This window comes from Pseudorasbora parva, chromosome 6, assembly GCF_024679245.1.
Source record: "Pseudorasbora parva isolate DD20220531a chromosome 6, ASM2467924v1, whole genome shotgun sequence".
In the NCBI taxonomy this organism is placed as follows: domain Eukaryota; kingdom Metazoa; phylum Chordata; class Actinopteri; order Cypriniformes; family Gobionidae; genus Pseudorasbora; species Pseudorasbora parva.
Window position 1 is genome coordinate 20,088,782 of NC_090177.1, and position 16,733 is coordinate 20,105,514.

Genomic DNA, 16,733 nt, shown 5'->3' on the forward strand with positions numbered 1-16,733 from the left:
ACTTACTAAATGATTAAATTAAGCCAAATTATCATTTGAGAGAGACTTTATTGAAATGACTGGAAAGCAGTGGAGATGTCCTGACGTCTCATGGGGCATGACTCACATTACCAGGCCCATCCAGGCTGAGAAAAACAGAGCTGAGAATAATTTAAAAACTGGCAGATCTGTGACTGAGGCAGCAGATGCAGATCTTGCTTGAGTTTTCCTCAGCCAGTCTGCATACCGGCTAGCACGAGTATATATGCCAGGTTTCTTTGGCAATGCACAGCCCATTCCATGACTTGTCACACCATAAAGGTAAAATCTCTGCATGTCTTGGCTGTAACACTGTAGAGGGCCTCCACTGTCACCCTTGATTGAAGAGTATTCCAACAGATATTGTTAATCACTGCCTGACACTGACACTGACACTCTGCAACGTGATATAATGAGATGGCATTACCTGACACGTGTCCACTCCCCCTTTGTCAAGTCCTGCACAGATCATGTTGTCATTAACATGTCCATTATGCCAGCTTCTTTGGTTGCAGATTTTAGTATCAATGACCTCAACTTCAGCTTCCTGAAGAGTGGCAGCTAACATTCCTTAAAATAAAACAAAAATGTTTCAGACATTTTCTAATCAAGAAAAAAGCTAATTATTAACAGTTTAACTGCCAGAAAGATGGCAATTATAAAATCTGTTAAATAACTGTCTGTTAATAATACTGAGCTTTCATGTTCTGGACTGTTTTTGGACATTTTAACACTAACCATCTAACACTGAGCTGCCCCAACCAGTGATGTAACACGAGCCAAAGCCGAGTTGTTTCTCGTCCATTTCGTTTCCAATCATGCACAAAGGCTGCACACGATTTGTGAAATACAAAGGGTGATGCAGATGCAAAAGTGCCACGTCGTTGTCATAATATGATCGGTTGAACTTCTCATGTAGGATCACTCGCTGAACTGAGCGATACTGGGCACCCTTTTCTTGCTTGAATCGAGAAATCACTCCAGCAACTATTTGTAGTTTATAGGTGTTACTATAATAGAAAGATGCAAAAGATATGCAATAAAAAAATATAATTTCGAAATTATGAGTTGCTTTCATTGCTTTAGGCATTTCTTGTTGCGTAAGTAGTAAGCCTTGGCTTATTTAACTAAATATGCATATGTATACTCAGATAAAATATATCACCTATTTGCTTTAAACCACATTCATTGAAAGTTCAAATATTCAGATGTGGAAACTACACACAAATGCTACATGTAATGAGGGCAAAAAGCATAAAGTGCTCACCTATTTCTGAAGCAGTGAGATGCAGTGATTACCCACTGATGGCTTATGATGGACCCACCACAGATATGCCTCGACATCCTCTGTATGCTCACCTGCCAAGGCCATGCACCTTCTAATGCAGAATGGCCTCCTGCAATTCGAAACAGCTTTGATGGATACTGCGAAGTTCGCTGTCCACAACCTTAAAAAAAGGCAATATAATCACTTTTTAGGTGACAACCAATGATGATTAGATTGTAAATAATGTTAATAATATTATGTAAATAATATTAACCCATTTAATCCACCAGTGACATTTAAGACTAAAACTACGAAACATATTTATATGCATTGTTGAGGCATGTAATATTTAAAATCTCTAATGATGTACTAAGATGTAAACATGCCATTGGGAAGACACAGATCCATATTTTGAATAAGTAATAATAATAGAATTGCACGATAAAATTGTCAAACTTAAAGTATTGTTATATTAAATGAAATAAAAGAATGATATAAATAATATAATTCCCCAATGATATAAATAAATATCCCATTACATGATACATTTTGTTTGAAACTGGACAGTTTTTGACTCGCATGCATTACACATGTTGCCATAAACAACCTTCCACTAAGGTTTTTTAAATATTTTTATTTTTTACAAAAGACATGTAGTTTGTTTCCTTTAGGCTATGCACTAGTACAATAGTAAAAAAAATGTTTTCACATCTCTGGGATTAAATGGATTAATAATAATATTAACAATAGAAAAAAAATAATACCTGCAATCCCACTAAGCACCAAGCTGCTAATGAAGAATAATTGTAGAGCCGTTTTAAACATTTTAAATGTGAATCAAAACGAGAGACAGAAAGAAGACAGAAGAACAGAACAGTAGGATGTCCTTGCTATTGATTATTAGGTAATCTTGAAAGATTCTAAGTGACGTAACATCGTGGCTACTGTAATGTCATGAAAGACCCGGGAAAAGAACACGCAAATCAACACATTTCAAATCTTTAGTATGAGCAGATAACGTAAAATAAAATCGTATAGTATAGCCTATATATTATAGGCTATATATTGTTGCTTATAGGTAACTTATATAATTACTTTTAGAGCAATGTAGAGGACACTAAAAGGATAGTAAACGTTAGCCTTTATAAAACAATTAGAAAAAAATGCATGCAGATGAATGTCATGCGAGTTTGGTGATAATACACTACTTCAACACCTGTTTATTTTATTCAGTGTAACTTTTAACAAATAATTTAGGCTGTGTAATTGATTCAGACATTATACATCATGTCAATATCGTCATTCCTGAACATTCTTGAAACACCTCCTTCTCGAACAAGGACCTAACTGGGATTCCACCGAAAGAAAACTAAACTGAACGCCTCTTACTGTGTAACTGGTGGTACCTATTGGCCGACACTCCCTTACATTTAGCTGGGAGTCATCAATTATGCAGGGTAACGGTGCACACTGAAGGAAGGTAGCAGCAACAATATGGCGACATCCGCAATTTCTTCCGAATTTATTCGACATCTGCAGTGCAGTGAGGATTTTTTGGATACCCGCTAAGGTAATCATAGTAAGTATTGTGTTTAAATATCGCCCTCGCGATGTGTTTATTCCGCACAATGGAAGTCATTGCACTGAATGTCGCAGAGATGCTGCACGCTGAGGGGGTTTTATTGCTGGACGCTCCTCGCAAAATGCACATTCGCCTTCTATTCCATTATTGTAATAACGTTTTATCAATTACCTACTCTTTGTTAAATTGAACCAGTTGTGATAAGGCCTTTTCATTTCCCCCTCTCAAATGACAGTTTTAAGCGGTCATGATGTGAGTTAAACACATTCTTCCAAGGCAAAATGTGGTGTGTTATTTGGATTTGCATGATCAATGACGTGATCCGTAGCCCGTGGCTTTGTGCCCTCATCTGACTAAAGGTCTTCTTGTCAGCATTTATCGAATGTCAAGCTCAGAAAATGAGCAAAAATGCTCATGTGGACAGGTTTTAAATGATTCGTTGTAATTAAGACGTTCAAATGGTAACATGCTTGGCTGCTTATTGATTGTAGGGTGGACGCAGGTTGCACGGGTGTGGTATGCTACATTTTCTTGTTTATGTTCCTCGCGAGCAGAAACCTTGCACAGCGTCGTCGAGATATATCGCTTTTATCTCATATCTCTAGCCTTTTTCCTCCAAAACGGGATTTTATGACTAAAACATGCTTGCGCTGTGAGCATAAAACGGTAAATACGACGAGAGAGCGCGAAAAAAAACCACTGCAGTATTTTTCGTTTTTTTTCCCTCTGTGGCTTCGGCCCGCTGAAGGTGTCGGGCTGTTTATAATCGTTATTTTTCTGGCAAAATTATTTTCTGACCACGAGGAAAATGTGACAACCTTTTTGGACCAGCCAAAGACGTTGTTCGGGAAACCGTTGTGCTGCTAAGCCCTGGATTTCGTGACCAAACATTGATGAAATCAAGGTAGGACCACTGCGCATTCAGTCACATAACGGTGCAACTTGACGTTTTTAAAATAAGGTTGAGGGTTGTTTGAAGGAATTGTTGTTGCAGATTTATGTTCGAATATAGCTTACATAATTTATCGAGAGGTATTTTGCATTTGGAGACATTCGAATGTCACTTCGATGAAGAAGAGAATTCTGTGGTCCACAAGCGCGAAATATATATGAATGATGATAACGAATTGATAATTTAATTCATAATGTCCTCACATCTGTAAATATGCTGGACCACGTACCCCACCTGGCAGTTTCTAAAGCTATCATGTGTTCCCGAGCAGCTCAGCATAGTTTCTTCAGTTATTTCGAGATGTTTCGGCCCACCTCATTCATCTGATATGGATCCACTCACACCATTTTTATAATACCATGAGACGATTCATTATACTTTATCTTACAGTGCACTGTAAAATTTGGAAGAGTAAAAAATTAATTTGAGGCAGCATGATGCATAGGCGACAGATATTTGAGTTTTCTGTTAACTGTTTAACCAATTTAAATATGATTGTGAATACAAAATGTCTTGGCCTGTTTATAGTGGGGTGCTGATTGGACAGCTCCTGTAAGAGATGTTTCCTTGCTTGTGATATTTGGACTACAAAAGCTCAGCTTGTTTCCCCAATAAGACATTGAAAATGGCAAATGCAAAAGGTGTTTGGATTTGTCTAGGGCAATAATCTCTTATGTTTCTTTGTTTCATTACTAGACTTTATTAGAAAACTAAAAACTTAAACCAATCTAAGCTTGTTTGCAGATTTTAGCTGGTTTAAACTGGTCTCCTAGCCTGACTTGGTAGAAAGTGCCCAGAACTCTTTTAAAACATGTCAAGAGATCAGTTAAGACCAACAAACCAGCTTACGTTGGTTTAAGCTTCTTTTTTCCCCCATCTGGTCTTGAAGTGATATCAGATTTATACCCATGGGACTTGTGCCACTAATCGTCTGTTAGTGCCAATGTTTGTCACATTCTTTGATATTTTGTTCACGTGTCTGATTTGCTTGGAGGTAAATGGGGTATATTTATTTCAAAGGCAGCCTGAAAATGCCAAACAACAAGAAAACTGTGGAATTGAATGGAGAGAAAAGCTAAAAGTGAGCTAAGTAGCTCTATAATATTAGGATATGGCTTGGTTAAGTGTCTGGCCCATAAGTGCACACAAGCTTTTAGACAGTGTGGTTCACTACGCCTCCCTTCACCCACCCCATTTCCTATTCTGGTGCCTTAGGGACATAACGCATGTCCCAAATCGACATTTCGGTGGAGATTTTGTTCATAGGGAAGAACTAAAATCTGCTTGGATATTGTGTGGTATCTTCTAATCCAGTCTACATCCTCCCAGCACCCTTTCATCTAAAATAGAAACATCCATCATAATGACCCAAAAGAACCATACCATGAGAAGTTATGCAAGCACAAATCAGGAAGGGGGGGTTGGGGGGAATCACAAATGAATCACATATCACAAACTTGATTAATATTATTGCAAATGTAATCCAAAGACAAACAGTAAGTATCACCTTCATCTGCTCATAATGGAGGGTGCTTTTCATTTTTCATGAAGTGGATGACTCATCCTGGATCTAGTGCCAGTCCCTCTTTAACATGCTCTCAATTTAGCAACAGATTGTTTTGATGTGTAAGGTAATATTTTTAGATGCAAGGCTTAGCGTTTCACTTTCCTGCACAGAGCTGAACATGTCAGTTTGTGTGAGGGGGTGATGTAACAAGGTAGTATTGTTCAGTAAGACTTTATCATTTGAAAATCTAAAATGAAATCTATTCATTACACTGTTTTTTTGTTGCATTACAGTTTTTAAAAAGTTATCACAAGCTTGTGTGCTCTCTATATGTGGTTAATAATAAGGGAATACAAGATAGTAGCTGCATAATAGTAACCGAAGCAGTGGATAACGATCTTATGTTTGATGAATGAATATATTAATATTTATTTTAATGTTGTGGATTAGAACATATTGCAACATATTCAGATATGCTAAATGCATGTAATTGTGTGTTATTGTGATAATTTGCAAATTCACTCTATTTTGTAAATGTAAGCTCGTATTGTGAATGATTCATCCATGTCAGTTTCTTGACCTTGTAAATTGTTTTATTTCAGTGTTATAACTTCAGACTGATGATGTATGCCAGACTTCTCCAATCACTTAATCAATTTAAACCCTGACCCTCTTCTTACAACTGAAATGAATACTTTCATTTTATTGCAACTTTAAGACCTAAAACTTTTCGATTCCTCTATTTTACTATTTTTATTGAAGAGAAGTGAAAAGTAGACAAATATGAATGACATTAATATTAATAATTACATAATCACAACAACAAAATTGCAGAGTTTTTGCAGCTAAGTTGACTTAATAAGAGGCCTTAACATGTGATTCGATTTCCGCTAATGCTGATCTTATACTACAGCCAGATAAATGTATAGAACAGGAATGTAATACAATGTTTATATATTTATATTAGTTCAGTATCACAACACCAAGGTCATGGTTTTGATTCTCATGGAATGCATTAACTGATCAAAAAATGTGTGGAAGCATCTGCAAAATACTGAAAAAATTGTATGCAAAACTGGAAAGCTCTTTCTTGATCTAGAAAGCTCTAATCTCATTGGCTAAATGTATGTAACTTTTTGCAGTAAGGGCACATGGATTCTGGGCCAGAAAAAGTAAAGTATGAGTGTGGACGAGACGGCTATATGATTCTGACTATATGAGCCTAGTCAACTCAGTCACCTTCATTTATATAGCACTTTTTACAAGACAGATTGCTTCAAAGCAGCTTTACAAGGAAATACATTTTGCTTTAGAAGAAAAGCTAAAGTAAGTTTTTGATTGATTCATTTGTGTTTTAAAAACTGATTAGTTATTTAATTTGGCGCCACTTAAAAAACACCATCCTCAGTTAAAATACTGAACGCGTTTCCTGATGCTCATCCGCACGGCAACAGCACCTGGTGGCTGGAGAACACAAACCATGAAATAGCTTTTGAAACTATACCACCACCATCCTCGCACAAACGCCAAAAATGGTGAATCTGCAAAAACGGCGACAATATGTATGCAAGCATTATGTGTTTAGCTGTTTAGCCTACAGGCAAGTGAGTTTGAATATGTTTGTTTGCATATGTGTTTTTATTTGTACATAGGGAAAGTGAAGAAAATTCAACTTCAAGCCAGTTGAAGTATTATCAACTGCAGGGATGGAAATTAGCACCCGCCACCAGCCAAATGCGGGTGATTTTGAGTTGTGGCGGGTAAACTCGCTTCACCTACCGGCCACCGTGGCGGGTAAATAAAAATAGCATACTGTTTCCCCTCTTTATAAACTGTGTTCAGTGCATGCGAGTGCGGCCGTATGTCCGAATATGACCAGTCGTTTTCGCCGTCATTACCCGGATGTAGTGCCAGAAGACGCGAATAAGAACTCGCGCTCGCGCTGAGAGAAGGTCCGTCACTGTCATCCGGAAGCGCGCACCCGTCTCAAAGCGCGCATGCCGCGCAAATATTGAGTTATCTTTCGAGTCTTGTGCTTAAACGGACCAACTCACACAAAAAGTATGCCAACATGTCCATCTTGATGAGTATTCTAGCAGACATAGTCTGAATATGCCTTAAAGCCCCACTTGGCTACTTTTGCTCTCGGGGTCCCCCTACAGTTTGGAAAAAATAATGTCCTCAACTACTGTCGTAAGATCTGTAATCCTACAACAGGGGATGCCATCGCGCATGCATTTGTTGACATGACAACCCTGATAGCCCTGAACTAGTGATGCGTCGGTCGTCTCATAACCCGCGGACCCCGTATGTCTATTTAATGGTCGCGGGTGCGCGGCGGGTTGTAAAAATATATACAGTGGTGCGGTGCGGGCCAAATAACTTCATAAAAGTGGCGCCGCGGGTCAGTGCAGCGCTAACAGGTCGCCTGAACACTGCAAGAGGAGTTCAGAGTTCTTCTGGCGGCGCGTGTGAAATGTCTTCATCCCAGGTAACGTTACAGTCAGTGGCATGTTTCAGCATGTCATATAAATATAATTTCATGGGTTTTATTTTTTTCAAACGCCAAATAATCACGATGCTTACGTTTACAAGCCAGCGTCATTATAGTAGTCTATTGGTTACCGTTTTCCAGAATCTATATGATACTTCAGTTCAATGTTTGAGTGGTAGCTCACCGTAACAAGCAGGACAGCATCGGTCGGGCACGCCTTCTTCAGCTCACGCCGACGAGCAAACGCTGGTCACATGCTGATCCTCGTCCTGCCTTTAATCCCATCACTTTTTTGTTTCCTCTTATTGCTTTCCTCCAACAAAACCTATTCTTTCTTATTTGTCTCTGCTGCTTCGGACATGACTATATTATCCGACGAACAAAGTTGGGCTCGCACGTCCGAATGTAAGGAAGTGTGTGTGTTGGTGGAAGTGACGTATATGCCGTAAAGCAGTCGAATTTTGTAGTTCTTTTTGTTCTCGGGTTACTACCCGAAACCCGAAGTTTAAAAGTACGATTAAAAACGATACAGACCCCATCAGGCTATGGCAGACGTGTCATTCAACCTATTGTAAGTCGATTTATCATCACAAGAGTCTTAAAAAATATATTTTGAAGGTTGAAAAGTTACCTAGTGCTGCTTTAAGAGGACTTTATACAGTCGAGAAAGATGACGCATATCCTTCTATTAGGTCTTAAAGGGGAAGTCGCCTTTACTCTGTTTAATGTCAAACAAAAGGACATCACTCACTACTCTTGATTGAATAGCTTTTGTAAGTTTATTAAGGATTAATCTTTCATTTAAACAGTTAAATATGCAGTTATTTTACATTTGATTACTTTATTCAATGTCTGTACCTTTCTGCAGGCCAGTAGACCTGTACATTATTATTTAATACACACATGAGTGAGGTCGAGTTAAACATTTTAGTTTGAATTTTATTTTATACTGTGGGTTGTTGCAATGTGCTAAATAAATATTTGCATAATTTGTAATTGTAAATTTACTAAAAATCAAGGCATTGCAATTGCATTAATTAATATTAAAGTTTCAAATAATGAATCACAGTCATAGCATTAGCCATAAATGCAATGGATAATTGGCATAATTTCTTTTAGTGCTTCGGTTTCAGCCAATAATTTTTATTTTGGTGCATCCCTACTGACAATGTTCTGCTATCTATGTCGTCAACACGCTTCAGGAGATGCCAAAACTAGTAGTTTCATTGTTGGTACTAAAAACCTAAAACTGGAAGCCATAAAAGACCACAAATCATCCAAATGCCACATCCAGGTAAAAAAAAAAAAAAAGCGCACAGAGCCCTACTCATTTAATGAAATGTATATCAGTTCATGGTTTGTGTGTGTATTAGAGTGAAAGAAAAACATTTCAGTATTTCATTGAGATTTGAGATTAAATAAACAGCTTAAGTAGTGTAGAGCTTGTAGTATTAATTTTCACGTGCAGTTACACATTGTCGGTTATAAACAAGAAAGTGGCTGGTTAAAACATTGAGTGGCTGGTAGATTTTGAAATCCACCAGCCACTGTGGCCGGTGGACAAAAAAGTTAATTTCCATCCCTGATCAACTGGCTAGAATTTTGAGACCGCAATAGACGTGATGGAGTATAATGTGTTAAGAGCTCTTTCAAGTACTGGGGAGCTAAACCATTTAGTGCTTTGTAAGTAATACGATTTTAAAATATATACAATGTTTAATAAGGAGATAGTGCAGTGTTGACAGAACTGGGCTAATATGGTCATGTTTCCTGGTTCTAGTAAGAACTCGAGCTGCTGCGTTTTGGACCAGCTGCAGTTTATTTATTAAGCGAGCAGGGCAACCACCCAAAGCACCTAGAGCATTGCAAAAATCTAGCCTCGAGGTCATGAACACATGAACTAACTGTTTAGCATTTTTGCACTGAAAGCATGCGCCGTCATTTTGATAGGCTATATTTTAAGATGGAAAAATGCAGTTTTACAGATGCTAGAAACATGTCTTTCAAATGAAGGATTGGTATCAAAGAGCACACCCAGGTTCAGTCATGTCCTTTTCTCTTTCCAACATAGAACTGGCTGCCGTGGAGGGTACATAACAGGAGAAGAAGTTGCTGCAGGATGAAAACATGGCTGCACCCCTTATTGCACCGCCAGGACCTGACAGCTTCAAATACTTTACCAGGGAATCTCTGTGTGAAATCGAGAAGCGCATTGCTGAGGAGAAAGCCAAGCCGCCTCCTAAGCCAGACAGCAGCTACCGCGACGATGACGACGAGAACAAGCCCAAGCCTAACAGTGACCTGGAGGCGGGCAGGAGTCTGCCCTTCATCTATGGGGACATCCCTCGTGGCATGGTGGCAACACCACTGGAGGATTTAGATCCCTTTTACGCAAATAAGAAAGTGAGTGCATCATCACGTCTCTCTTCATATGTCCCGCACAGTTGGCATTCATGCGTTATCTTTTAAACAATTCAGCTTGGATCTTTCTAGAGGTGGAAATGCTGAGGATGTTTTTTTAAACCCTTTTAAACCCGTAATGTGAACACAATATGAAAAACTCCCTTCTGCAATCCAGGAGCATTTGTTCTGAAGCATTTGTTTGTGGCTTGTGTATGTTGTAGATTGTCTGTGAGATGATGCTTTAAAGAGGTTTGAGGAGGAGGTCATCAGTGGGCTGCTGAAGCTTTACAGTTCCAGATGACAGACTTGTTTTATTTGTTCCAGCAGTAATCTTTTAGAAAAGAAGAGCCAAAAGAAACACTCCAGTGCATTAAAAGGAACAGTACATTGTTTTAGAATAGCTCTTTAAATATTGGTACAAAAGTAAGATAGTTAGGCCATTTAAAGATCTTTAATGTTGTTGTTTTGGTGAAATCTGTGTTTGGTTGTCTTTAGAGTTGCTGTATGTACATGAAAAGAGAAAAATCATAGAATATTCCACATTTAAAGGTACAATATGTACGACTTTTGGATTAAACTCAAAAAACCACTAGAACAATATTTTGTTAACTTGTGTACTTACATTAGTGTTGTCACAATACTGGAATTTCTAACTTTGATACGATACCTGGAAAAAAGTATCAATATTCAATACCATTTTCAATACTAGGGGGGGGGGGAACGCTGCATATACTGTCAAATAGATATTTTTAATATTATTTATTTTTTCTGTCCATCTATTGAAATTCTAGGCAATCAAAACTTACTTCTGAAGAGATCACTTTATAGGATAAAGCTTTTAAACTTATTTTCATATATAAACATTGATCAATTACCATTACAATGATCTCACAAGTATTTGCTAACTCTAGTAGGCCTATACTGGTAAGAAATATATATATATATATATATATATATATATATATATATATATATATATATATATATATATATATATATATATATATATATATTTATGTATTTTTATTTTTAATTTTATTTTTTAATTTTATTTTTTAATAACGTTGGATAAAAAATTATTTTAAAAAATGAACACTTGTTTTGAATAAGCGACCTCTAGCTGCTTTAACCAAAAACGTATACTACTGTTAAAAATGTTGGGGTCAGTAAGATTTTAAAATGTTTTTGCAAATGTTTTGATTCTCTTACACTGTAAAATATTTATCTGTAAAATACTGGCAGCAGAGTCGCCAGCAATCTACTGTAATTCTACTGTATCAATACTATGAAATTGCTTTATAGCATATAACTGTAAAAACACAATGCAGTATTTTACAGTATTTTTTATTTTACAGTAAAACAAACACTGGCAGCAGAGACATCAGCAGTGTTTTGTTCTATGGTATTAATGCTGTGAAATTACTTTTACAGCCATTTACTGTAAAAAAATAAAACCATGTAGTACATTTCTGGGATTATTTCAATTTATGCTCTGTGTCAAAAGGGAACCCCAAAATAGGTTGGAAATTAAAAATCACACTGGAAAGGAATACAGTAAAAACACAGGCAACAGTAATTTTATATATCAAGTTTCAGGAATTTATTTATATGAAGAACCAAAATAGACAAAAAAAATAGGCAAGCGTATAAGCAATATGAACATTTAATTAAGAATAAGCGCAGAAAATTATACAAACTCTAACTTGGTTAGCTTATACAGTTTTAAAAGGTTAAAAATAAATTATTTTTAAGAACAAATTTGATTAAATTTGACAAATTTAACAAATTTGTTATTTCATTTATTTTTTCTTCCAGTGAGCACTACAGCCAAAACCATCAGGCTGAGTGCCACCAAGAAATACACAGTCTGAAGGCCTAATGTGAAGCTAAAATTTGGGAATAAATGATGTGTTACAGTGAATCGACAGGATTTTACCCTCTCTAATTAATGCGTTTAATCACTCACTTATAAGCACTCTCAAGCCCCATTCCGGCTTGTTCAGTTCCAGCTCTTCTGTCCTCATTCGAGAGATTTGGATGTGAGCAAAAAACACTCAGACAAAAACCTCCAGTTTTAAAAGAACGTGCTCCATGCTGCAGTCAATTTCAAAGTTCCCACTGCTCTCTGCTTCGGTTAGTTTTTTTTCTATTTTCCACATGTATTCCTGTCATGAATGCTGCAATCTAGGCAAAGACTTGCGCAAACTCCTGTGAAACACCCATTTAGGGCCATTTGTGCTTTTGCTTCCAATGGACAAGCCCACAATGCATTGCGTACTACAGTACAAAACCGTAATGCACACAGTATTTCAGTGTTGAAAATGGTCTGTAAATTAATAGCAGTTACTTACCGTGAAAATTATTGCCTAAAATTTCTACAATACATTACAGTTTTAATAGAAAACTGTATTTCACTGTCAGAATTTGGCTGTTTTTACAGCAATTTTTTACAGTGATCCTTCAGAAATCATTCTAAAATGCTGATTTCTATTCATCGAAGATCAATAGAATGTTGAAACACAATGTGGAGTTCAAAATCTAATTTAAACCTGGAAGTATTATAGGGATTTGGAATTTAGAAAATGATGTAATGTATGTGAATATAACATTTTTAAAATTCAATTGAAGCTCAAGGCATCCTTTGGATAATTTTCAAATAATTTCAATCAAGGGCATGATCATCATGGTCTACACAAATTTGTGGAGTGTTTGGTTTGGACAAACCAAATACCACAACATTTTGAGAAATGTATTCATGTATTCATTAATTAAAACCTAATTTTAGCATAATATCACTCCACTTTTATGCTGATAATATATTTTATTTTATTTGTATATTATAAAAATTGCAGCATTTTATGCTTTAAGACTATTAAGTAATTGCACAGTTTTTTAATAGTTTACCAGTCCTAAAATAGTGCCTGCAAATTAGCAATATCAGATGCAAAATAGTCCTCAAACAGATTTTCAGGAGTGAGTTGTTGTTATAAGATGTATCCTAAGGGTGGAAGATGAGGTCATCTTTTCTGTCTGAGTCGTAATGGAGCCCAACAGGCTCAGCCCTGTGTTCATGTTTGGCTCGGTGCTAAGTGCAGTGGTGAGACTTCAGCAGGGTCTACCACACCGGACTTTACTTAATAATGCACAGACTCATTTGTGTGGTAATGCCTGTTAATGTGTGCATGTGCCGAAGCGTTACCCTGCCTCCCTCACTTGCTTTCTCCCACCGTCTCATTCTTCTGCCTCCCTCTCATGCAGAGCACACTGACTGTTATGTAAGCGCCCGCTCCATGCACAGGAAGGAGATTTCAGTCTCCTGATGAAAACCTCAAGGAGGAGCGTATGTGAATTATGCTTCAAATGGAATATATTTTTTTATTGCAAAAATGGCTCACATTAGCCCTTATATTAGATTTTTATTTTATTTAGATGCATCTCTGCGCCATGTTTTAATGTACATGTCATATATGATCTATCCTGCACTCTCAAGGATTTAATGGCTCTTTGATTGTACGCTTTGCCAGCATTGTGATCAGATCTCCCATTGTCATTTTGTTTCCACATGCTGGGCTTGACTTGCAGCCTGCAGCAGTAGTGAAACCTGATTCTTGAGGCTCAGGGCAACTCTCTTCGTAGTGGAAAACCAGCTGAGAAATGGGAGCTGGCAGCTTTTAAATCCAGACCTGTGACACTATCAGAAGCAATTAGCTTAGGAAGATTTGCTTCAGGAGCAGCTGATGAAGCCTGAGTCCTCCAGCACAGGTGATTCAAAGAGTTGGTTATATGTTGAAAACAAATCAGGTGTGAAACGGAGAGGTCTCCAACATTGATTTATGCATTTAGCTAATACATTTATCCAGAGTGATGGTGGTCTGTATTCATATATCACATATTCAACTCTTCTCGTGAACATAAACTAATCTTGCATTGTTTTTGCACCAAATGGTCAACCAAAGATCAAACTGTGCCGTCATCAGTTCTTACTCAGTTCCGCACAACTTATGTATGGATTCTTAATGTGTTTATTGCAACTACATTTCATCTTTTTCTCATCAAGCAGCCAGATGACCAAATGGCTTGCTCGACACAAACCCTAGCAGGGCAAAGCCTATACAGGGCTTTTGTGTACACGCATCTGCTCTCACAACTATCCCTCGCCTACCTATTTGGCACACCACCTGTTTTATTTAGCTGACCCAACTCTCAAATCTGTGGTGCAAAGCTAAGTTGAAAAGTATGTTTTATATGTATTGCCATTTATCACTCAGAAATTAACCTTTATTACTCTTTATTAACCCAAATATTTGTTATGATATAATAATATATATTATTTAACACAAATAATAGATTTTCTGGAGTATTTTTATGTAGGATATTTTCTCATCTTACTAAATATGTAGGATATTAAATTCTTAAATTTAGTCAATTAAATTAGAATTATATGACACTATAGGCTGTTACCAATGATATCAGTATCAACCAAAGACATCTTTGTGCTGCAGCGTTGGCAAAGAAGCAGCATCTGAAGTAGCTTTTAGACGTTTTTACACCATTTAATGCTGCAGAGGTCAGTGAATTAATTTACCCATCAACTGCATAATGGAATTGTAGTACAGTTAAGGGAAGAAGGATGCGGGAACTGGCGAACATTAAACAGACTTTAATAAATAAACAAAACGAAAGTAACAAGGGCAGCCCCTCACAGATGGCTGCCGTGCACACACATACTGAAACAAATCACAATGTATAAGTCCAGGCCTGGTCATCTGCCCTCCTTTACTGGTGTCGCTCTCCCTTATATGCCTCTGAGCTCCCTCAGGAGAGGACTGGCTCCTCCCACGTCCCTCGCTCGCCAACCTTGCCACAGTAAGGAGATTAATGAGTTTTAAACATCATTTTTTTAATACAGAAATATAAAATGGATGACCAGATGAAACGATTCTGAAATATTACTGATCATAGTAGGTGGCGCCAAGTCACTGAAATGAAAGAAATGTGTTAGTGAAAGAGAAATTTATTCAACCGATTCGTTTTGTAATAAAGTCAAGTGGCTGTCGATATGGTTGGTAAATCACTCACTCAACCGATATGTTCAAAGACTCAGATTCATTCAGGAAGGAAACACCACTTGGTGTGCCTATAATGCAGTAAAACAAAATACTCAGTATTGATGAAATAAACTGTGATCTGTGCTTCACTACAGTGTAAATACAGCTTTTCCACACAGATTTTCAGGGTGTGTTCACACTTGTCATGTTTGGTTCGATTAAAATGAACCCTGGTGCGATTGCTCGGTTAGTGCGGTACATTTGAACATATGTGAACGCTGCCACAAGCGGGCCAAGACCGCTAAAAAGATGGTCCGCTTCCCAATGAACTCTGGTGCGGTTCGATTGATATATGAACGCAACACGGACCAAAGACATGTAAACAAACCAAAAACAGGACGTAATGTTCACAAGATGCAATGTTACATGTCAGCTGATTTGACGACGTGGAAAGATCAGTGTATTCAAAATGAGTAGAGGGGGAACGTGGAGGTAAAGTGACTCATCCATAGTTGGTCTGACGAGCATGTTTCGAAAATGCTAGAAAAAATTCATTAAAAGTATACCTGGTTCTTCTCATCAAAGGACCTGTGTTGCCCATTAGTCGGTAAAGACAACAGAACTGCCGTCTCTCTTGCAGCAGATCTTAATTTCTGCATTCTGCTGTTTTGATTGTTTTGAACATTTTATGAGCTTTTCGCAAATTCATGTACACGCATAAAATGATCGCGTTTAATCCAGAACACAGCATTGCTTTGAATGTTCGGTAAGCAAGCTCTGTCGCAAAATTTACATCATAAAAGCCGAACAATCGGGTTGTGACCGTATCCCTTTGGTTTGGTAACATTAGGTTCGTTGTTAAAAATGCCAATGTGAACTCTAAGCGGACCAGGACTATATTTTTTGTTTTTGTTTTTTGGTCCGGACCAAACAAGCCGAACTATAAGTTTGAACACACCCTGAGAGTTAGTCAGTTAAATAAAACAGGCAGGGGTCAAATACATAGTCTAGGGGTAGTTGTGAGAGCAGATGTTTCTTAATAGTTATACGATATCCGAAACTAACATTTCACGTCACTCAAATGTATGTGTACACAGAAGCACGCCCCATCTGGGCATCTTTGTGTCGAGCCATTCGTTAGTCTGGCTGTTTGATGAGAAAGAGACGAAATGTAGTTGCAATAAATGCATTAAGAATCTGTACAACTGTAGAAGATGGCTACTATTATTCTATTGTGTAGAACTGAGTAAGAACTGATGACGGCACAGCTTGATCTTTGGTTGACCAGTCAGCGCAAAGAACAGATGTACAGAATGAATATTCAGGGTGTTTATCCTTTTTGGTTTTATTATTTTTTCATTTGGCAAATTAGAACAAAGTGTGTTGAAAAGAAGAATAAAAATATGGAAAAAAAACTACACAAGAAGAGTTTATTTATGTTTACGAGAAAGATCAAATATGT

At 37.4% G+C, this 16,733-nt stretch overlaps 2 protein-coding genes across 7 annotated transcripts in view; one reads left to right on the plus strand and one right to left on the minus strand.

Moving 5' to 3' along the window:
- Positions 1-102: 102 nt before the first annotated feature.
- On the minus strand, positions 103-4,076 carry LOC137079499 (chymotrypsin-like elastase family member 2A). Its single transcript, XM_067447452.1, has 5 exons — positions 4,049-4,076; positions 1,286-1,466; positions 757-1,028; positions 446-588; positions 103-354 (listed from the first exon to the last, which is right to left on the minus strand). The coding sequence occupies exons 1-5, from the start codon at positions 4,074-4,076 to the stop codon at positions 103-105; spliced, it is 876 nt and encodes a 291-aa protein (XP_067303553.1).
- scn8aa (sodium channel, voltage gated, type VIII, alpha subunit a) overlaps positions 2,683-16,733 on the plus strand; it is a 69,434-nt gene continuing 55,383 nt past the window's right edge. For 2 of the 6 annotated variants that reach the window (XM_067446073.1, XM_067446069.1), the window contains exons 1-2: positions 2,683-2,864; positions 9,892-10,223. In XM_067446073.1, coding sequence (XP_067302174.1) covers positions 9,948-10,223 — 276 coding nt within the window. In that variant the 5' untranslated portion in view covers positions 2,683-2,864; positions 9,892-9,947. Of the gene's footprint in view, positions 2,865-3,199; positions 3,772-9,891; positions 10,224-16,733 lie in introns of those variants that run through there. The other 4 variants (XM_067446075.1, XM_067446074.1, XM_067446070.1 and 1 more) reach the window with 3 other exon arrangements.

What these genes read in the sequence shown, in the direction of transcription:
- LOC137079499 (XM_067447452.1), bottom strand. Translation starts at nt 4,076, where the DNA reads ATGATAGCTTTAGAAACTGCCAGGTGGG. An exon ending in TCTCACTGCTTCAGAAATAG is followed by an intron (nt 1,029 to 1,285) that starts GTGAGCACTTTA and finishes TTTCTATTATAG; the next exon opens with TAACACCTATAAACTACAAA. An exon ending in GGGGAGTGGACACGTGTCAG is followed by an intron (nt 355 to 445) that starts GTAATGCCATCT and finishes TCTTCAATCAAG; the next exon opens with GGTGACAGTGGAGGCCCTCT.